This window comes from Octodon degus, unplaced genomic scaffold, assembly GCF_000260255.1.
Source record: "Octodon degus isolate 3935 unplaced genomic scaffold, OctDeg1.0 scaffold00007, whole genome shotgun sequence".
NCBI classification, from domain to species: domain Eukaryota; kingdom Metazoa; phylum Chordata; class Mammalia; order Rodentia; family Octodontidae; genus Octodon; species Octodon degus.
In genome coordinates, this window is record NW_004524583.1 from 7,463,428 (window position 1) to 7,478,812 (window position 15,385).

A 15,385-nucleotide genomic window follows, 5' to 3' on the forward strand; every position below is an offset into this window, starting at 1 on the left:
AAATAGATGTGTTTATCTCTCTTCCCTCGGATATGTCTCCTCCACTCCACAGAATGGCCATGTTGAACGACCTGAAGCAATTTACACTAGGGTATTATAATATTCTCAAAAAGGTCTCTCAAGAATGTGTTACTCTCTACTTACTCTTTTTTTTTTTTTTTTTTTTTTTTTTTTTTTTTTTTTTTTTTTTTTTGGTATCACGAATTGAACTCAGGACCTTGTGCTTGCTGGGCAGGCACTGTGCCAGTGAGCTATATCCTGGGCCCCGAGTTACTCTGTAGACCCATTAAATGCTATCAAATGTTAGAGAAGGAAAACAATGCATACAGAGGAAAGAGAAAGAAAGAGGAGAAACTGCTTTAATTAATTCATCATGAAGGCCAAAGACACACAAATCTTAACATTTTATCTGTCAAACAACACTCTGAATTATTCAGTGGAATGAATCCCAAAAAGAAAGGCAGAGAGAAAGTGCTCAGATAGCAGCTGGCTGAGCAGAAGAAAGTGATCAAGAGATCAGAACCACAGGAGCCCCTGGCTAGAGAAACCTAGAGGTGGGTCTCGGTGACAAGGAGCAAGCGGTGGAATTCACTGCCTGCACTCCTGACTCCAGTGGCACGAGTGAGTGACACCACCACAGCAGTTCTGCTCACATGGTGTGAAGTGCAGGCACATGGGCTCCCCATGCCCCTACCCACGTGTAACCCACCACCCACCCGAGACACAGACCCTGGTTTTTGAGCAAGACTCCTTTCTTTAAATATAAGCCTGTGAGATCTCTCTGAAAATTAAGCTTTTCAATAGGTCTGTGTCCTTATCTAGTTCCTCAAAGGTCCTCATTGTCACAAAAGCCAGAAATACATATTATTTTATGGAAAGTAAAATGTAGACTACACATATAATCTAGGACCCTCAGTGAAACCCATTCTATAGTGGTAGAAGCACTTTCCAGGCAGAAAAACCTTGGAGTTACTAAAGGTAAAAGAGAAGGAAAAAGCAAAAAGCACACAAAACTCCCATATGAAAATATAGTCTGATAAACACACATATTTCACCATTCACATGTTCTCTGTCACTTACACTTTAATAATCTTGATATTTAAGTGTAGGAATAAAGCCAATGGTAAAAAATAATCTGAAGAGATATGCGGACCATCAAGAGAATCTAAATAGGCATTTTACAGAGGGTATTAGATTTTATATTAATTGGGCTTCACATGTGGATTCCCACCCACCTCCTGTACTTCTGAAAATACAGAAGCAGTTGTCTTTCATAGTGAACAACACCCTTCTACGATTATCCTCCAATGCACACCACAGTGTCTCACGTAGGTCTGCATCCTCAGCAGTCAGCCCCCAGCCTGGCACACAGGGAACGCTCAGTGTGTGTTAATTGAGTGACTTAAAAGATGGTATGAAAGAGGGTGGGGAAACCTGAAGGAATGGCCAAAGAGGAAAAGAGAATTAGAAAAAGGTTAATTTTATCTTGAAACAGCATTCTGACCTGAGATTACTTTGGGGACTGCAGGCCGTTGGGGTCCTTGTGTTTCCAACTCACAAGAGTTCAGCATTCTCTAGGCTGCCCTGGTGTAAAGACTTTGGGAGAATCTCTAACAAAATCAGTTTTGTAAGACCAGCACCAAGCATAAGTAGGAAGAGAAGGGGGTGGGGGAATAGCTCCTTTGAGGATCTGAGTTTCTTGCATGTGTCTCAGTGTGCATCCCACTACGGAGCAGGACTGTAAAAAGGGGGATGGTGGTGACAGCTGATTAACAGCAGTTTTGAGGACTTTCCACCTCTCAGGAAATAGCCAAGGGCAAAGGTAGTTTAAAAAAATAATCCCCTTGTAGTCCAAAGAAGGTTGTTGGAGTCAAAGATCTAGTTTTAGTTTTACACTAGAACGGAGGGCAGATAATGCAGAACCTTCTGGAAAGGGGTTAGCAGTAAACCACCAGGAACAACCAGCAGAATCCTAGTGCTCTGCCTCCTACTGCCACCCTCCAAAATGTCTAAAACATTCCTATTAACTAGGCTCTGCCTTGGATGAAGGGAAGGCAAGTGTTCTCCAAATGAAGAGAGAGGTTTCAGCAAAGCTCTGGGAGGTCTCCTGGTCTGCTCAGTTAGGCATCAAAAGGCCACAGCTGGGATGCAGAAGGGGAGCCAGAGGTTGGAGCATCTGGCTCCTGACTACCTGTCCTGATTTCAAGCTCTCAAAAACATCACTTAAGTATGCAAGGAGCCTCCTTAACATAGATGCATTCACTCTCTGAGGCCCAAACCAACAGGGTGGGACTTATTGAAAGAAGACACTGAAGAGTTGAATTCCTGAGTTTCCTTATCTTGGCCAAGCCAGACCCTGAGGTTTACTGCATGCTGCAGCGCTGGTAGATGCCAGGGCCTTTGCTGGGATTCCTGGCTGTTCTTTACATTGTTTTCCCTTCCCATCACACAGAATCTTATCGAGTGCAGGCTAATGAGAAATCAGACTGGGGGCACTCAAAAAGGCTTACTATAGAATGCTGAGAACAACCAATCCTTAAAGGAACAGAAGGACCACAAAAGAGGCACACTTAACCTACACAGAGCTCACCCCCTGAGTGTGTGTGAGGGGGAGGAGGCACTGAGTCAGGATCCCCAAGGGAAGAACTCTGTGCTCCAAATTCCATCACTTATGAGCAGCTCCTTTAACTGTTTACATCCTGAGTCAAAAACAGTGAGACCCTGCCAGCCTATAACCTCTAACTAATGCATAATCTTCATTTCCCTGCTGATCATTTACACTAATTAGCAAAATTTAGCTAATTATCACTGAGCATTTACGTGTTTAATTATGGCTATTAGTAATAGTCTGGCTGGCTGCCCCTCCCTTCCCTCTTTTACTTTCCTACCCTCGGCTCCAGTATACCTCTGTCTTAGGAGCCACATTTCCATTGTGATATCATTTCTCTTTTGGTGGATGTGACTTTTCCTAGTTTATCTCTTTATATTTTTAAGCAAGAAAGACTACACCCCACCCAGCAGGAGTCACAGAGAAAACAGCATCCCAATGAGAGTCAAGTGTTCAAGTCTTCCCCAACTTTCAGAAAACTGTTCTACAAACCTCACAGTCTCCAAGTTACTTCACAATTCCATTCAATACATTTCAACGGAAGGCTCCACAAGAACCAGGCTGTGCATGGGCATTTTCATAGTGCGCTTTCTCTTAACACTACGCATCCCTCAGAGCACAACCCTGCAGCCAAGAGGCAGTGGGAAGAATCAACTTTCCAAATGGGCTTTGCACATTATAGGTCTTCAAAATAAAGCTTGGTCGAGGACCCTTGTGTGGCTTATATTTATGCTGGAGGGTGGGCCATTCCTGCTCTCTGTAGCAGACTCTGTTAGCTTTTGCCTTCACTATCAGGAGTACATAGTAAACATACCCAGAGGCTCCTTCCTTCAGAACAGTGTACTACAGCAAGCTCCAACCTTAGCTGCAGATCCTGCACTCTTAAAGGAGTGTGAGCATTGCCTCCTCAGCGAGGAATATATTTTAAAAGCCATGGGTCTCTTCAATAGCCATGCAAAGGGAGCTCATTTGAAGTACAACATACTACATCGTGTTGGGTGAACAAGCCCATTCATACGACCTTCCATTGAAAGAACATTGCACAAATGGTGCAATCGGAGTTCTTATCATTTCCACTTGGGCAAATGACACATGAACTGAGTCTGTCTATTGCGTCCTTTCTAATAGTTAAAAACACTAGATGTTCTGGCTTAGTGACAGCTGCTGTTTCTACCAGACATGAGGCCAAAGAAGAAGCTGCCCAAATGAACAACAATGGCCACTGCTCATTAATTGTCTTTTCTGCCTTCTTAGACTCAGCGGCTCTCCCGTGATCTTTTCCACACAGACAACTTTCCAGCAGTCCACTCAACTTTGGGCTGAGGACCACAGGATGCCTACTGTCTGCTTGCTTCCCTGTGACTGGCCCCCAACAAGAGCAGAGGAAGGAAGAGTGAAAACAAGGTTCAGGAATGATTTCTCACCACGTAGCATCGCGACTTAACTGATAAGTTGTGTGCCATTCAAGGAGGGTGGAGGGAGTGGGAGACTGCAAAGGGAAGAGCGTGGTGTTGGCTCCGCTGTGAATGAGGGAGCTGAGAAGAGGAGAATCCTGTTAAGAAAAGTAGGGGGGGGGCTGAGGGCAACAAAACATAAGCCTTTAGGAAAAACTGAACATTTTCTTCTCTCATGCACATGCACGGCTTTTTCATCATTTTGCATTCATTTTTTATGCTTTCCCACCCTTGACAGCAGCTGAAAGCCCGAGTGGGTTAAGGAATCACTATGCCCCATTAAAAGGATAAAGAGTAGAGAGACCCACCGTGCCCTCCTCGAAGGGAAACAGGGGAACGATAGATAGAAATAGGCACTGAGGGATGCTTGCTGCTGTGGAAACGGTGCTCGTGCTGAGAGTGAGATCCTGGCGAGGAAGAGGAGGAAGAAGAGGAGGAGGAGGAGGCTACATGAGAGGAACTCCACACAGAGCTGACGATACATCCCCAGAAGAGGGACCAGATTCCAAGCGTCCAGGCCGGCCGGCGAGGAGGGCTCCGTCTCGCGTGGATTCTCAGGTGCATGGTCAACGCACTGGACCACTACAAATGGGCAGTTTAAATTCCAGCCAGTGAGGACTAATGAAGTTCATGATGCCCAGGGGCCCATCCTAGCAGGAGGAAGAGTTGCCCGCTTTGGGGAAGAGCAAAGCAGTAAGAGCTTCTAAGAGAACGATGAATTAGTTTGGGGAAAAAATAAAAGGCAAAAGCCCCTCTTTCTTTTCCACAGCTGAAATTTATGATACCAGGGTCCGCCCAGGAATAGCAAACCTCCTAGGCAGCGGCATGCCACACATATCAGAAGAGGCTGCCTCTTGATCTTTGGCACCTCGGGTCTGATGACTTAAGCTGCACACTCCGGGAAGCCACGGAGAAAGGTGGAAACGAAGAAAGAGGAGGAAGCGGCAGGAGACCCAACTGGGTTCAAGCTAGTTTATTCCAACATCCAAGGAGTTTGAACATTTTTGGGTTTTCCTGTTTCTACTTCCATGCGATGCAATGCAGAACTGCCAGGCGGATCTGGGCCGCAGGTGGGAGAGTTCGCGCGTTCCTGGGAGTCTCCTCGGAGGGCGCGGGGCGCTGTTAACCCTGCGCGTTCTGGAAGAGCGCCACGGAGCAGCCGCTGGCTCCCCAGCTCCCGACAGGATGGTAGGAAGACAGACGCTGCCGCCAGGGAAACAGAGCCGGAAGGATGGGAGTTGAAAGGAGAGCACGGAGCAGCCGCCTAAACCGGAGCGGCACTGGGCGGAGGGAGGTGGGTGGGCGCAGTCAGGGCGGGCCAGAGCCAGCAGGGACACCCGGCAGGCGGCAGAGGGGGCCGAGGCGAGCGGGCGCCTGCGAAGTGCCGGGAGCGAGGCTGCACAGGTGAAGTGAAGCGAGGAGTTGGGGAGCCAAATTCACAAATGGGCAAGTCCTATGCAAATAGCGCACTCCCGAGAGCAAATCAGTGCAGCCCGAGCGCTCTGCCGAGGGACTGGCTGGCTCCCGAGGAAGGAGGGGCCGGGCGCCCCGGAATCCCGGCCCTCCCCATTCAAGTACACTCTCGCGTACGGCGCCCGGCCAGCTCGCCCTGCGCCACGGAGTGTGCGCGCTCGGGAGTGCGACCCACAGAGCAGAGCTGTGCCTTTCTCTGCTCCTGCCCGGCTCTTCTCCCAGGCTTGTTAAACCAAACTCCAGTGATTAAGACACCCTTTACAATTTTTTTTTTTTTTTTTAAAGACATTCAGGCTGTGGCTAAGGCCCAAGTAGCCCCAGATAGAAATACAAGTAAGCCCGGGTCAGCAGGAGCGGCTGCAGGCGGCTGGCGGCTCCAGGCTCCTCCAGGGTCCTCCAGGCTGGCAGCCGGTTCCCATGGCCTCTCCCCTGCCTGTCTCTCCCCTGGGACCTCACTTGCGGGCGAATGGAGAGAAGCTGCGTTCTGGCTCTGGAAAATGAAGGTGATGTGGGGTCTCTTCCAGAGGGTGAAGTGTTCGGTGACGGTTTCCACACCGGGTGGACAGGACGCTTTTGGAATTCATAGCCGGAGGTTAGCGCCCACTCGGGCTTGTTTCGTCTTACCGCTTCCCAAGGAGCAAGGGTCCTGCATCTCCCTCTTAGAGGCAGGTGGCTGGCTGGTCCTAGACATGTCGCTACCCCAGAAGGGTAAAGCCCCAGAAGCGAGACGCTGGGCACTGAAGAATAAGGGTTCAACCTTGTGAGCCCATGGAGTGCGGCTGCTGTCGTGGCCACCTAGGGCTATCTGAAGGACTTACCCAGGGCTGAGCTAGGGAATAGTGATATTATAGACCAAGTGGTCTCTACCCGGCAGTATGCACAGGGTGCAGCAGCCCACCTGGGTGGGACCCTTTGTACCTGGACTTGACTTCCTCTTAGCTAAAAGCCCATTAATTACATTTCCAGGGAGAAAGGGGTGAAGGCTGTGAGGATATTTGCTAGGCAAAGGTATATCATGTATGCATATGTATTATGTAGAAATATACTATATATGCACACACACACACAGGACATGTATTGCACTCAGGTGGCAGTTTTTTAAAGTCCTTATAGTACTTCCTGCTTTCTTTTCAAACTCCCTAACCAGAGATAAAGAACAGGGATTAGGACAACACTATTCATCCTTGTTACACCCCAAGGAGATGTCGAGGAAGTAGCTTTATGTCTTTCCGATAGATGAAACCAAACACAAGAGATTTCTCCTGAAGGTCAGATACCAAGCTGTGTGCAGAAGTTATGGCAGTCACTTTGCAATCTAGTTATGAAATTGGTGGTCTCCTCAAGTTCCATGCTGCCCATGGTTAATGTTGGAGTGAGTCATTCTATCCGGTTCTGAGATTTAGGGAGATCCTGGGTCCAGCCTCTGAGGGAAACACTCCTTTGACAAGTGACAAGTACTTACATGACTTGGGGGTGGGGGGAGCTTAAAACACAAGGGCTTAAACAAAGGTGAGAATGGCAAAGGGATTTTCAAACCCTGGTTTCTTCTACAAACTATAGTAGACACTGTTTTCCCTTATGAGGTGTGGGGGGGGGGTGGTTAATGAGACACAGACTCTGGGAAGACACCATACTCTTCTTCACTATGAAAATAAACTGATGCCCCAAGAAACTTAGTAGTACATCCATAGGGTCTTAGGCTATTTTGGTAAGATCAGGAAAACAGTTTTAGTATTTAAATATCCTCCCTTAAGCTACATGGTGACTTCCATTGGATGCAGCCTTGACAACCCTGCAAGAAAGATTCTCATTAAACTCTAAACTTATTCTCATTTCCTATTATGGTCAATTCCTACATAACTCTGCTTCTGCCTAATATTCCAACATATCACTGGCCCGGTACCCCGTGCTTATACCCTTTGGTCTGCAGACCTGCTTTCTCCTGCTTGAGTATGCCTATCTCTTCTCCAGCCCAATCCCTTTAAGGTCTTGCTGGTTCATCTGATCTGGGAGGTTTCCTGCCAACATTTTGTAATCAGAAAATGTAATCAGAATACTTCCAATGGCATCTCTTCAGAGGTGTTCTCTGGCCTTCACCTAAAATTAGCTAGTGCTACTCCACAGGGCATTCTATTCCATTACCATGTTTTCTCTTTTATCTTTCACAGCACTCTCTACTTTCTGAAATGTTTTTGCCTATGGTCACTCTCCTTTAGAAAGATGGCGTGCTCCTTGATGGCTGAGCCTGTATTGTATTCTCGCCCAAAGCCTCTGTGTGCAGAACATGAGCTGCAAGTGCATCCTAGGAGCCCAGTAAATGCCAGTTGAGTGAAAGAAACCAACAAACCCACTGCCAGTCACGTAACTATATATTCTTATACCATTATTTCACTGAGCCATTTATGTGGCTCTAGTGACATTTGTCCCCACAGCTGACATGCAGAATACCTCTCCATTTAGTGTTTTTCTTCTCCTCTAAATTGGCACTGAGCATAGGAGACTCTATTTTGACTTCGTCCCACAGGAAGCTGTGGAAGCTTACGTGGACTTTCCAATTGACATATGCACACCCTTTGCCAATGTAACGCACTACATTTTTATGTGTTCCTTCTCCCTTTTTCTAGGCAACAAATTCCTAAATTCTTAAGCCCCGTTTTTTAGTTATATTTGAATTTTTATTAGGCTGATATATTAAATGCATTTTTTGCAATATTTAATCTCCAGAGATACGTTGGAAACACTGCCTGCAGCTACAATTCCATCTGATGATTGTCTTCAAGCAAATGCTTCCTCTTTCTCCTGAAGTTCTCTTATCTACTGGGACACAGACTCTGGGAGGACACCGTACTCTTGTTCATTTGGGGACCATGTATGCAGTGACAGGATGAAAATGACAGCCCACTTTTTAAGATAGAACAGAAACAGGTTTAAAAATACTAAGCACAGATTTAAAGTTGAAAATATAAATAATTTCACAGGAACAACCACGCTTAGCCCTACTTGAATAAACCCCATGCAATCCAAACCATACTCTTGAGAACCTTACATTTCTGAATGGAAGGCAGATTTAATACCCCCTATAGCTGGATCCACTAGGTCCGCAGCTGGGTTTTTCTATCACCTCAGAGTTGGAACTTCCTTTCTTGGGCTTTTAATTGTTCGTATTCTTTTCCCTTTAGACCCAAGCTAAGCTATGAGAAACTGAAGCCTCTGATGCTTCCTCTTGTTTTGTTCCTGAATTTCAACTATAAAGTAGTCCAAGAAGTTCACTCTTGGGCTTCTAAAATAAGCCATTTGATTGTACTGAAATGAGTCAGGCACCAGCAACCTCATGCGGCGCTAGCCTGTCATCGTCCTCACAATACGTCCTACCTCCTCACAGGTCTCTTCCCACTTGGATAGACTGACCTGCTACTTCATTGCCAACAGTAGATCGCAGTTAATTCGTTGTTGCAGCCACTTCAGATGTGATTATTCAGACTCAAGAAGACCAGAACACAAGGAAACAGCCCAACTCTGCGCGAGACCCAACCGGAAACTCGGGTATGTGAGCATGCGCACACACGGACGACTAAACTCTCATAATATGAAATGAAATAAAAGTCCTGAAAAAATACAGGTGACTGTTAACAAGACTATAAATGCAGCCAAGGTTTCCAGGGACACCATAAAACAGTTGAACTTTACTGTATTCTATGTCAGTAGATTTATTTATAGTCATGTAATTCATCCCTCAGCTCATTTATTTAAGAAAGCTATCCTGAACAAAAGCAGATTTTGATTGTATTTTCCATTTGGGAGTATAAAAGAAGTGTTAACCTTTTAAACGTAATTTTCACTGCTTTTGATTTTTTTTTTAAGAAAAGGACAGTGGCATCCCTTTATGAATTTGTAGTTTAGCGAATGCATATGTTATTTCTTTTCTTTCTATTACTCTTATAAGCATCCAGATATTCCTGCATCCTCCTTGTGGCTGAAATAGGGATAATTTGAATATTGAGAAAAATCTCTCCAGGAGATTTTCCCTGATCTCTCGAGTTTGGTCTGTAGGGTTGAGATATTTACTATATTAAAATTTTAAACACTTCTTGAAAGAGAACAAAAATCTGAAGTGTTCTTTAACCAGCCTCTTTTGAAGGCCAGGTGTAGTTATTGTGGTAAAGAAACAACGTGTTTGTGTTTGTTTTTGTTTTTGTTTTTAATTTTATTCAGAGATCACTTGCATAGTTCTTCTAAGTCATATTTGGCCTTTATACTCTTATTAGTGTTCACTAAGCTTACACTGAATATCAGAGGTCTAAATGTTTTATCAGGGCCAGCGAGATAGCTCAGTGGACTAAGTGCCTGCTTAGGCAAGGGCAGGGACAGGGTTTCAATCTCCAGCAGCACATGCCACGCATGCCAGCCCCATGAGTCAGCTGCTGAGACCAGGCATGGTGGTGCATGCCTATAATCCCAGCACTGGGGAGGCTGAAAACAGGAGAATCACTAATGAGCCATGTAGTGAGACCCTGTACCAAATACAGAAAGAATAAATAAATGTTTTATCCTCAGTACTATGAAGGTAATAATCTCTGTGATCTTCATAGTAGGTCTCCTCTTTTGAGAAATCCAGTAAGATGAATTATCATCATACAATAACAGAAATAATTTCATTTCTGTATCAGTAGGATTAACAAATCCTAGACCTGGGTAATAGTACGAAGAGAATACACAGAGATATCCATTGGATTTGATGCTTGGCTGCCTGGTTCAATTTCTGATTCCCCAAGCTAGGTGCTGAGAAAATACAGACAAGCTCCTTAATCTCTTTATAGGTTAACTTCTCCATAGTAACATTGCTGTAAAGGTTTAAATAATGCATGTAAGGTGGGTATAAACAATGCCAGATACATAGAAAATGATCGAAAGCCATGTATGATATAGTTATAAATTTTATTATCCTCCTCTTTTTCTCCATATCCTTTTCTTGTTTATACAAATTTTCAGGAGAATTAATAAGGAAAGTGCTTCATTAGCAATCCCAATTTGCGAATCTTCTGGAGGAAAGAGGGACAGTTTAATCGCATCCTTCTTACTAATATCATTCAAGTCAACCCCATAGAGCAAATTTGGTCCCAGAACTGACAATAATGGCTAGAAAAATCAAACACTGTTTCTTAATCGTTTCTCAGGGTAGATCAGAACTCTCAGAATCATGATTTGCTTTGAGATCTGAAAGGGGTCTCTTGCTACTTGTCTTCCCAGTCGCATCATTTTCTTACTTTCTTTTCTTAAAAAAAAAAAAATTGTAATTAGTCCCTTCCCCAAGGACATATGTTAGAAATCCTTAATGATTTTATTTTGGAATTTGGTAGAATTTTATTTTATTTAGCAATTGTTAAAAATAATTGTGAATGTACGTCTGAACTACTTTTCAGTCAATGTAGAAGGAAACTGTTTCCCTCGGACCTCACTTTAATGCATCAATTCACTTATCCTGCAAAAATTAATTTATGCATACTATTTGCAATATACTGGCTGAAGACCAGAATAACAGGGAGTAAAGAAGAGATGTCAGGTCTTAAGTAAATGCTCTAGCAGAAAAAGAAAGCCTACCCCCCCCCAAAAAAAAAATAGTAAATTCCATCCACATGTATAGCTTCCAAAACACAGTAAGTGTTAAATGGAGTTAAAAGTAAAATATGCAGACTAGCAAATAGAGTTCATCTGCTATCACAAAGGATTTGGTTGACAAACAAGGTGACAAGACCAAGATATGAAGTAAAGAGGCACTTCCCACTTGACACTCTGTAGTCTCAAATTCACGTAACAGAAATCTCAGAGAGTAATGAGATGAACATTCCCCTAGTGAAAGGTAGGAAGCCTTAGCTATATAGCTTCAGAAATGTTTGTAAGATGGATCATAAGGATATTTCTCAGTGATAGTAAAAGTTTAGCACTTCCTACGTCTGATGGTGAGTGTGGGGATGGGAGAAACAGATACAGGGACAGAGTGAGAATACTTGTTGAATACTATATAACATGTCAATATCAGACAAGGTTGGGGGACTCTGGATTCTCCAATAAGCTTCTATGTATAGCTCCTATTATAACACATATAACAAAATAAAATAATCATTGAATTCATAACTTAGGTAGGAGGGGCAGGCTATTGTTAGAATAGATGATACAACCCTGATATAATATTTTAACATTAATGATATGTATGTCCTCAAAGTTTACCATTGACAGTCTGAACAGGCAGAATTAGTTCTTTTCTGTCTTTTCTATGTTTGAAAAGCACTATTCTGTTAATATTTATCCCATTGTGTTACTACCATTTGGTTTACATATAGGTTCGCCATGCAATTCATAGAGAAATTATGTAGGGAGCCAGGGTCTGATCCTAAGATCAGAGCCAGACAGTTTGGGTTCTAGGGCAAGAGAGCTTAAATTCAAACCTCTGCTCTGTTGTTTACTAGCAGTATGGCCTTGGATAAGTTATTTAGCTTCTAAAAATGTTCACATTCATGGGCAAGATATATTTGATAATACCCTCTATCTCAAACTTAGGACCTAGAAGAAGCATCCTGGATATCCACGTAGTCCTATTTGGAATATGATGGAAAACTCTACAATGCACAAGCATCTCATTATATGGAAAAATATTCCAACATTTGGAGCTGTAACACAGTCAGAAGGGATGACTTGCAAGGCAGTGGCTTCTCCATTGCAGGAAATGTTCAAGTAGCAACTGCCTAGGAAGAGACCCTGAAGCAAAATGATAGTGTGCACAGCATCTGACTTCACCTTCAAATGTAAAACTATGTCACTGGTTAAAATTTTCCTTGAAGTTTCTCTATGGCCTCTATTTTTGCATGTACTTATGGTTTCCCTTGACCTTATTTTGAGACTAAAAGCAAACACCTGGATGTTGCAAGCCTGAAGCATGTCCCTGTTTATTAAAACTTTAGATACTGAGGTTGGAAATCTTGTTAGACTTCTATGAAGTGAATCTAAATTTAAGTAGCATTGTCAAACTAGAATTTCATTTTTCATTACTGCATGCAGTACAAGTTTCTCTAGATGTATTAACAATTTTATATTTCTATATTTAAAACCAAACATTTTTCCCTACTAGCAACACCTACACAACTGCTGTTTCTGTGATCTAAGAGGGCACTTTTCACTGGTAAGAAGTGTGGAAAGAGTATTAGGACTTGCTCAGCCTACTGTCCCTTGCCTCTCAGCAGGAAATCCTCATGGACTAAACATAAAATCAGTCTACTTAAATGAAGACATATGGTTTGAGAAGCCTGGGACAGAAGACAGAGCTACTTTGTTCTTTCTAACCAATGTAGGACTATGTGTTCTCAGGAGCTGATGCAGAAAGAATTAAGTTAGGAATCAAGGAGACACTTAAATCAGAGAAACTGAGATACAGAGACAAGTGAGAATACTTGTTAAATACTATATAACATGTCAATGTCAGACAAGGTTTCAGGACTCTGGATTCTCCAATAAGCCTCTATGTATAGCTCCTATAATAACACATATACTAAAAGAAAATAATCATTGAAAAATGATAATATGGCAAGAAGATGATTCACCACAAGAGATGGTTTATTTCCACAATAGCAGGAGATAAGAAACCCCAAAATATGACATAACAGAAAATGCAAAATTAATTACAAAAATAAACAGGTTGAAATAATGAAATTTGGAAATCATAGAAAAATAGAGAGAAAACATGATATATAGTAATAGCTAACCTTTTTTGAAAATGGGACATGATTAAATCTTTAAAAAAAAAACTGGTGCTTGGATTATGTAGATGTAGATGAAGAGAGAATTAATGAACTGCAGGATAAGATCTTAGAAAGGTTCCCAAAATATAGCACAAAGAAAGGAGGAAAATTAAAAAAAAAATAGAGATTAAAAATTATGAAAGATCGATGGGAAACTCCAGCATATATCTATTACAGTGAATTCTCAAAAAGAACAGGAAAAATGAGTGACAGAAAATATTCAAAAAGAAAATGCCTGGGAATTTTTCATGCTTAAGTAATGTGAGACTTTATATTATAGTTCCTCGACAGGAAAAAGAGCCACATTTGGACCATTATACTGAAATGAAGAACAAGCAAAAATAACATGTAACAGTCTGTAAATCAATTTATAGTTTTCATAAAGCCCAGAAATCAAGGGATATCATGGCTTTGTGTTGAAAGAAAATGCTTGCAAGTCTAGATTTATGGATTTAGGCAAATCTTCTAAAAGTGAATATATATCTAAGATAGTTTCAGATAAAAAAGTTGGGCAAAGTCTACCAAATAGACTATCACTGGCAGAATGAGTGAAAGGTACATTTTAGTGTGATGATAATAATTATCTCAGTTCCTCATTGCTGGGACAAAATACCCAACACCCAAAATTAAGGAAGGAAAGATTTGTGTAGCTCATAGTTAGTGGAGGTTTCAGTCCATACTCAGCTGGCTCCAAGGCAGAGTGCCACATGGCAGAGGGCAGTCGTTCATTGCAGTGAAAACAGCAAAGAGCAAAGTGAGGAGCAGCTACTGCAAACAGCTAACAAGCCTCTCTCCCTCCTTACATTTGTAGGTAGATTACCTGCCGCAGGGCAGGTGTAGCACTCGTGCCCTTAATGCCAGCAGTGGATCAAGAATTTATCATGAACTCTAGAAGCTGCCCATGACTGCATGAGACTTTGGAGGGACAACTAGACACAGACCATAACATTAATCCCACTGATAGTAAGCAAGAGGGCTGGGGATATAGCTCAGCAGTGCAGTCCCTGCCTGGTAAGTGTGAGGTCCTGAGCTGGATTCCCAGTACACAAAAAAAAAAAAAAAAAAGAAAGAAAGAAAAAAAGAAGTGAGAAAAAGAACTGACATAATATGAATTAAGGAAACAAGCACTGCACAGTAGAATTGACACCACCAACAACAACAACCAATTTGCGGTAGCTTCAAAATAAGAACAGCCAATATTTGGTTAATGTGTATAACTCTGGTATTTTTAATAAGTCTGGGAAAAAGAAGACACAGTTTTGACCTGTCCATGTTTATACAGCTCAGAGCAGCTACAGTCAGGAGTTGAACCCAAGCCTCCTATCTACTGAGTCTATGGTCTAAATTATCCTACCAGTCTATTGGTAAGTCCTGTACAATTAATGTGTGTGCATTGTAAGACATTCTGAAAAGACTGATGATACCATCTTAGTATTTTCTTTTGCTAATTTTCTTTAATATGGAGGTGGATGTGACCACACTTCTACCAAGTGGTTGTAGACCTTTCCATATCTTCTCCTTTGGTTTGACATCGGCCACAAATATTAGTGAAAGTATTAACTTGGCTTTCCTGTTTTCAACTGAGATTATGAAAGTTTACATACACAAGGCAGAGAACACTGCTATAGCTTGGATTAGAATGTTGCCCCAAAAGCCCACATGCCACAGCTTGGCCAACCAAGTGGCAGTTTTGGAAATGATAGAACAATTAGAAGATGAGTCCTAGTGTAAGGACAAGAGGTCACTGCGATAAGCCTTCAGTGTGGCACCTTGACTTTTTCCTCTTCCTTTTTTTTTTTTTTTTTTTTAAACCAGTGCTGGGCACCTCTTATGCAATTCTTTTTTTTTTTTTTTTTTTTTTTTTGCTTCCTGGTCATAAGGGGAGCAGCTTGTTCCACCATGCACTGCCTGCTATCACGACCCAACACTTCCATCAGAGGCCTGAGAACAATGGGTCTGTCCCATTGTGGACTGGAACTTCTTCTTCTTCTTCTTCTTCTTCTTCTTCTTCTTCTTCTTCTTCTTCTTCTTCTTCTTCTTCTTCTTCTTCTTCTTCTTCT

The 15,385-nt window shown here is 42.6% G+C and overlaps 1 protein-coding gene across 6 annotated transcripts in view; it reads right to left on the reverse strand.

The window, feature by feature from the left end:
- Window positions 1-15,385, reverse strand: part of Nrxn3 (neurexin 3) — a 1,645,001-nt gene that overhangs the window by 583,890 nt on the left and 1,045,726 nt on the right. For 4 of the 6 annotated variants that reach the window (XM_004624713.1, XM_004624716.2, XM_004624715.2 and 1 more), the window contains exon 1: window positions 4,371-4,626. The exons of the other annotated variants lie outside the window; for them this stretch is intronic. In XM_004624713.1, the coding sequence (XP_004624770.1) occupies window positions 4,371-4,626 (256 nt within the window). Of the gene's footprint in view, window positions 1-4,370; window positions 4,627-15,385 lie in introns of those variants that run through there. 6 annotated transcript variants of the gene reach the window in all.